The following is a 7,765-nucleotide window of genomic DNA, read 5'->3' on the forward strand; positions in this document are numbered from 1 at the left end:
TTCCTGCACCACTATTCCCACCCATGACATCCCACCCCTCCTTCATGGAAACTCTTCTCACCCCTTAGGGTGCCAGTGCATTTGCTAACCTCAGCATCAAACTATTTTTAGTGGGATTTGGGTTATTTTTCTGGGCTGTTTCCTGTATCTTCAGCCCTCTGAATTGGTTTATTGAGGATACACTTGGTATCAGATGGGCACAGGAAAACAGCTAGAGCACTGGCCAGGCTGGGGGGAGCAGGAGGACCCAGTTACAGCAGCAGTGGGCTATTGGCAAAGCCAGGCTCATCCTACTGCAGCCTGAGACATAAACATTTGTGCCACTTCACTCAGTAGTTCAGGGACCTGGGCTCTGACCTGGGTCACACGCAATGTGACCTGACTCCAGCCAGGCTGTTCAGTTTCCTTTGGAAGGAGGCCATGCCTTTCCCCAGGCCACTTTGCAGACTGCAGAGCTCAGCTCTGTGGTGCTAGGATTGTTTTTATGAAGTCTCCAATATGTTTTTTCTCACTGGAGAAGTGGTTCCTTTTTTCTTATTTTTCTCATGTTCAAAGAGAAGTGGACTATTTTTAGCTCATGTTTCTCCTTTTGAACTTGCATGTGGGTATTAAGTCAACACAAGAGAATTCTGTTTCCAAAGATGGATGTCTCAGAAATGTCAATAGCCACTCTGAGTGACAGTCACCAAGTGACAGTGGTTCTGCAATGCCTCCATAAGGTGCAGTACACCAGGCTCAGAAAAGGGCAGGGGAACTGAAAGTAGGCAAAATGGGAAGCTTGGAAAGTATGGCGTAAATCCTCATCACCTTCCATCTGATGTTGGAGAAGTTTATTAAAAGGTTCTGCTGAAGACCCTTTATCCCAAACTGCCTGTAGCTCTGTAGGGCGATTTCTGCTGTTTCTTCTTTAGTTGTGAAACCCCCCTTGGCTAATGGGACATGCAGACCAGGTTATATCATCTGGGGTACTCTACTGAGACTTTGTGGTGTGAGGGAGAAAGGGGATGAGGCCATAGATCCATGATTATATGGGCCAGGGAGCAGCACAAATAGTGGTTCTGTAACAATGCTGGAATGTCAGGTTCAAGAAAAGAAAAATGAGTTTTTTGTATAATTGGCTATGTCACAAAAATTATCAAGGTACAATATGGGCTAAAGGAAGGCTTTTTTTCCTGACATGCTGAGGTCCTGAATGCAAGCCACTTCGAGAAAACTGAAGGCAGTTTCTGGAGGGCCCTTCTCAAGTACTGTGAGGAATTACAGGTTGTTGACCCTCACAAAGAGCCAGGTCACTTCAGCACCTCTGAAAAATGGGGTAGTTTTTGTCCAGCCCAATTTAGGAATGAAGAAAAAAGCAACATACTGTCCAATAATATGATTGCGAAATCAGGGGGTTTTAGGCAAGGTAGACTGTCATGTGTTTGCTTGCTTCTAAACCCAAATTTGTTCTCTGCGTTTGTGTGGAAAATCAGAGGATGTTATAAGCTGAGTCATGCCATTATTGACTTTAGCAAGCACAGCACTGATATAAATAGTGAAACACTGGTGCGTCTTAGACAGAGGACAAAGAGACTGAGAGGTCTTCTAGCAAGGGCTGGTAGGACAGGGAGGCAAAGATGAAGACAAAGATCCTCCTTCTCCTTGAGTTATTATATTTTATATGCTCCTCTGCTTTTCCAGTGGCTCCAGAAAAGGAAAAAGAAGATATGCAATTTGCCAAGGTAAGGACTATGGACAGAACTGATGAAATAATTTGTTGAGAAAATGACCATAGTGATGCATTAGTGATGTATTTTATTACCAGATCTCTGCACTTGAAAATAAAGTTTTATATTCTAAGCTGTTGCTTTTTCTTCCTATCAGAAATATCTTGAAAACTTCTATGATTTTAAAGAAGAGAAACACTCTCTGTTCAAAGCAAAGGACCTCAACCACATGGCTGACAAAATACGAGAGATGCAGTCATTCTTTGGGCTCGAGGTGACTGGGGAGCTGAATCAGAAGACGCTGGACATGATGAAGCAGCCTAGATGTGGAATACCAGACGTCCGTGCATACAGCGCCTTCCCACGCAGCCCCACGTGGACGAAGGAAGATGTGACCTACCGGTAACATACATTAGAGCAGGTTTCTCTCTGGGAAACTTTGGGAATGCTAGGCAGAAGTAATGTAAACCGGTTCTTTACTATTTATTTCTGTATTTCTCCATATAAAAGCTCCATTCAGGATGAAAGGGACAGGAATGTGGGAACTATGCAGGCTAACAAACAGCTATGTGAATACCAAAATAGGAGTTTACAGTAGTTAGCTAATAGCCTACTGAATAATATACTCAGGGGATAGAAGGAATACAGCTGAGTATAAATGTTAGGGTTTCTGAAAGGTATAAAAGAAATCTTTATCTGTTATGTAAGCAAATATTTTGAAAATAAACCATGTGAGACGCATAAATAATTGTAACAACAGATTAAAATATTTGACCTTGATACCATGTGTCCCAGTCACATGTGATCTGGTTGCTTTTAATTCCTTTTGTATTTAATTCACAGGATTCTGAACTACACTCCAGACATGCTGCAAGCTGATGTAGATGAAGCAATTGCAAGAGCCTTCCAGCTCTGGAGCAGCGTCACCCCTCTGAGGTTCACCAGGATCTATGGAGGTCAAGCAGATATAATGATTTCCTTTGCAGCTGGATGTAAGGAAACTCTGTTGTCAGGGAATCATAGTACTTGCCACTTTTTCTTAGCAAGATAATGAAAAGCATCCCTTTTTTCCCCCCTTATTTTTAGTTCACGGTGACTTCTATTCCTTTGATGGTCCAGGAGGAACTCTGGCTCATGCCTATGCCCCCGGCAGTGGGATAGGAGGAGATGCCCATTTTGATGAAGATGAAAACTGGACCAAATTTACAACCTATGGTGGTAGGCAAACTTAACAATTGTGTTGACTGTTATTTTATTAGAAAGTGTTGTCTTGAAGATGCTGTAAAGTCACATATCCCATGGCAGTAGTTCCAGTATTTACTGAGACGTAAAATGCCAGCGAAATTTAGTAAAACAGTTCTGCATATTTTGATCTGGGATGCAATCACAACAGTCCCTTGAAGTTAATGCAGACTGCAGTTACAGCTCCAGTGAAGGAAATTAAGTTAGCATGGAATAGCAATGTTGGGTAATCATGACTTCAGAAGATAGGGAATTTTCACCCTCAGAGAATGACCATAAAAGTAATAATATAACCTCTCACATTTGTCTGTTTGCTTTGATTTGGTTTTTTTTCTGATTTAAAGTCATGCTCATCTTTAACTTCTAGAAAGGAAAAAACATCTTGAATTTATTGGCAGATAAAATTAAATATAACAGTGAATTGTTCTGGTTTCCAGCAATGTCCAGGGATTATGTTACACATTACTGGTTTTGTGAGGTAGTTACCAGGCAAATTCCATGTCATTTACTGTTCCCAAAATCTGATCAGGTGACTAAAACCTTCTCACCTGCTTTTCAATTGTTATTAATATTAAAGAAACTTTGATTCTTTGTTGGAAAATTTCTGCAACATGGGCAAAAACTGATCCCAGAGTGATTTTCCAGTGAGAAATCAATGCCTATGATTCAAAACTCATTTCTTCCACAGGAGGCCAGAGACCTCTTACTTGGGCATAGTTAGATTTTGCCATTTTTTTTTAAGACTGTGAATGATATACCACACATGAGAGAATGGTGCCTGTATCCTGCTGTCAAGTAAAAAATTAATTTAGTGTTTGTTCTTTGTGTGGATCTTTTGTAGGATACAACTTATTTCTTGTTGCTGCTCATGAGCTGGGCCACTCACTAGGTCTCAGTCATTCCAATGTTTTTGGTGCTTTGATGTATCCTGTATATATGGCCATGGATACAAGGAACTACCAGCTTCATCAGGATGACATTGATGGCATTCAAGCCCTCTATGGTAAGCAAGAAGCATCATTTTCTGGTGAATAATGGATAACAATTTATAATTAATTTTACCCAACAGATAAAATGTACTGAACTTCCTACTACAAGAAAAATACTGTTATTATTTTTGGGCAAATCTCTTGGGGTTTTTGTGGCTAACAACCTACACTGCAAAATGGAATCTGTAGACCGTATTCATTCCAGTTAGTCAAAAGATCCAAGAGCCTTTTCCCAATGATACCAGAGGAACAGCCCATGTCTGTAGCATGAAACCCTCTTATCTTCCACACAAGGGTGTTTATGTGCGCAGCTGCCTATACACTTGGCTTCACATGGTACAGCCATGAACTGCTCTGAACCACCTTCCAATTCCACACTTATTTATTTTCCAAAGGACCCCCCAAGGAATCTCCTGCACTTCCAACAGAAGCTTTTCCCCCACAAGAACCAACTGAAATGGTACCTGCAGAAGCACCAACTCCAATGCCTCCCCGGGAAGAACCAACAGAAACGACACCCTCCAAACCATCCCAAAGACCAGATGACTGTGACCCTCATCTGACTTTTGACGCTGTCACTACTCTCCGTGGGGAAACACTGTTCTTCAAAGATGGGTAAATGCTTTTATTTCCAGCAACATCTTTTTGTGAGACTCACAAAAGCAAAGCACAAAATGCAGTTCAAGGAATTTATCCTCCCTTGGTTATAAAGGAAAATATTTATTTCTGTAAGTGTTAAGACAACTTTGAAAAATTTTATTAGCCTACCTGTGCTGGGTGAGTAACATGGTTTCCTAACAAGTGAGTTCAAGCTTTAATCCATCATACATCATCATCCAGGTCTATTAACATTGTGCAAGGCTGAATAATTCCAGTGTCACTCCTCAGCCTGCAGTTGCTTTACACGCAGCACTGTCCTCATCACACCATCCTGTGTGTGGGCCACGGAGCTGTGGAAAACATCCCTGGTGATTTTTAGGGTCACTCTGACCTAGGATTCTGCACTAGACCAGTAATGTCTACAGAGAGCCCCTGCTGTGGCAGGGTGGCCTTGTTTCAGCATGCTCTGGCACTCACTGTAGCAAGTTGCTGGCTGGGCCCATCCAGCCTGGCGAGAGCAATCAGCAGGTCAGGGTCAGGCTTCACCCCCTTCTTGGCTTGGTAGTTGTGTTTTGATTAACAAGCTTCCTTTGATGATGTGGGTCTGATCTTGCTTCCAAAACATATGAAGAATTGTAGCTTAATAGTTTTCAAGGAGGAGAGGGAAAGAGCAAATCTTCCTTAAACTGGGTTTAACATGTTTCTCAAGAATTTTTATTTAACCTTTGCAACCAAATTGAAATGACCTGTGCCTACCTACATGGGTCGTGGTGCAGAGAAAGCTGCAATTGTCTGCACTGCCACAGATATTCCAAGTTGTCCTGGACAAACCATTATGGTGCAAATGCAGAAGTCCACAGGGCCACCAGCTGTAGGTGACCCTGGTTGAGCCAAGGGGTTGGACAAGATGAGCTTCAGTGTCGCTTCCAGCCTCAGCTGTTCTCTGACCTCAGAGCAGCCTGCAGCAAAGGGTGAGGGAGCAGGGCAGAGTGAAGGACTGCATCCCAAAAGGGGTGGCATCTCTGCCTCATAGGGAGCACTTGTTCCAGCAACCAGAACATTACCAGTGGATTTCAAGTACATTTATGGGCCCTTGATCTCCTAATGAAGTACAGACAATGAAGCACTGCTGGTTTTGTTTCTAACAGCTTTGTCTGGCGCAAAAGTCCATATTTCTCAGAAATTGAGCACGACACCATCTTCTCCTTCTGGCCATCACTGATAGCTGGCTTTGATGCTGCGTATGAGGTTGACAAGAAGGATCGAGTGCTATTTTTTAAAGGTACTTCTCTTACATTTTCATGATTGTTTAATGCATATGTGAAGTTATAGCAATACTCCTAATGTTATTTAATCATAATGGAAGGTATATTATGCTAATATTTATATTAACTCTAATACTAGTGCTACCACTAATAGAGGATATCCCTAATATTTAAATCCATTTAAATTTTGCAAATTATGTTACTGGCAGTAACTAATGCTGTTTCACAATGGTCCTACATAGACTTCCTTTGGTCAGTGACAGCAAAGATCATAGCTGATAAAAAATTGATTGCTACATTACATTATCTAAATACATTTTTAAAGATGACAAACACACCTAAAAATATATTGACTTTTAATTATTGAGTATATAATACTCTTTATGACTATAAAAAAAAGGAAATCCAGCAGCTGTGAGATATTCAAACTTCAGTGTGTCCGAAGTGGGTAATGTTTTCAGCAGGACATCTCTGCTGTTTGGTGGCATTTACTACACAGAAAGCTCTGGGGCTTTGGCAAAAAGGAGATCAGACTCCTCAAGAATCCTTACAACTTTGTCTGGTTTCCTGCAGATGGCCAGTACTGGGCTGTCAGTGGCTACAGAATAGAGCCAGGGTTCCCCAAGCCCATTCAGAACCTGGGCTTCCCCAGCAGTGTTGGGAAAATCGATGCAGCCGTTCACGACCAAAGTACCAAGAGAACCTATTTCTTTGTTGGCAACAAGTACTGGAGGTAAGGTTCTTCTCTCCTCTGTACAAGAGATAATCATAGCAGCTTTTTTAATCAAGTGATGTATTTCTACGGGATATTCATGTCCTCGTTTTTCAGCCTTCTCAGCTGATTAAAGCCGAAACTCAATTACTCAGATCTTTTCATAAAAAAAAGTCTGTTACACCTGAGTGTTCACCTACTCTTATCAGGCTGTGATTAAGGGGCAAATGAATTTTCTTTATTCATTAAGAAGCAGTTTGAGCTAGTATAAAAATACAATGTATTATAATTAGTATAAAAATATAAATTGAGTGGACTTTGTCATCATGTCAGGTATTCATTCAGGAGTTACTAAGAAGTAGAAGTGCTCTGTGAAATTTATAAATGACAAATCAAGTTATAGAAGGAGATTAAAATATTTACTTCCTAAGAAACAGTTCAGCTAAGCAATAATCTTAGCCTAATAATTAGTCTGTAATACTATCTTGAAAGAGTGTTATTACACCTGAAGTTTGTATTTCTCTTATGAGGTCACTTCATAGATTGTGTGCTGTTAAATTAAAATAATTATGTCTGAATAATTATTTAAAATTACTGCTCAGTATAAGCCCCATTCAGCCTTATTGTCAGTCTCGGGGAATGAGAGCAAATGTTCTGATCTGATATTCTGAAAACAGACTTATCTAGGGTACTAAAGATGTAAATATTCACACAGCCAGGATTTATACAGGTCACAGATTGCAGGTGCTGGATTTTCAGCTGAGAAATAGGCATATTTTGTAAAAAATCCACCTGGTTCTAACTTTGAATGTCACATACTTATTTTATGTTTCCATGCAATTTGTTTTTTTAGTTTCAATGAAAATAACCAATCAATGGAAAGAGGCTATCCAAGAAAAATAGCTTTTGACTTCCAAGGGATTGGCCATCCAATTGATGCTGCCCTTCAGAAAAATGGTAAATAAATTAAAATGTAATTTAAAAACCTCCAAAGACCACCTGCCAAAGGCACAAAAAACCCCGTTTCAATACATATATTAAACTTTTTGTTTGATTTTTTTAAAGTCACCCAAGAAAATAGTGAACATGTAACAATATGTATAAAAAATTGAAATAGTAATTTTTCCATATTTTTTCCTTCCAATTCTAGGATATTTCTACTTTTTCCATGGATCGAACCAGTATGAGGTTGACATCAAGAGAAAGAAACTCATCCGTATAATGAAAAGCAACAGCTGGTTTAATTGCTAG

At 40.3% G+C, this 7,765-nt stretch overlaps 1 protein-coding gene across 1 annotated transcript; it reads left to right on the plus strand.

The window, feature by feature from the left end:
* Positions 1-1,616: 1,616 nt before the first annotated feature.
* LOC311166325 (interstitial collagenase-like) lies at positions 1,617-7,765 on the plus strand (the record flags this gene model as incomplete). Its single annotated transcript, XM_084226245.1, has 10 exons — positions 1,617-1,721; positions 1,864-2,108; positions 2,550-2,698; positions 2,793-2,924; positions 3,790-3,951; positions 4,333-4,552; positions 5,686-5,819; positions 6,376-6,535; positions 7,368-7,471; positions 7,665-7,765. 10 exons carry the CDS (start codon positions 1,617-1,619, stop codon positions 7,763-7,765), a joined length of 1,512 nt encoding a protein of 503 aa, XP_084082371.1.

The sequence above is a fragment of the Fringilla coelebs genome, assembly GCF_963513975.1.
Source record: "Fringilla coelebs genome assembly, chromosome: 2".
Taxonomy (NCBI): Eukaryota; Metazoa; Chordata; class Aves; order Passeriformes; family Fringillidae; genus Fringilla; species Fringilla coelebs.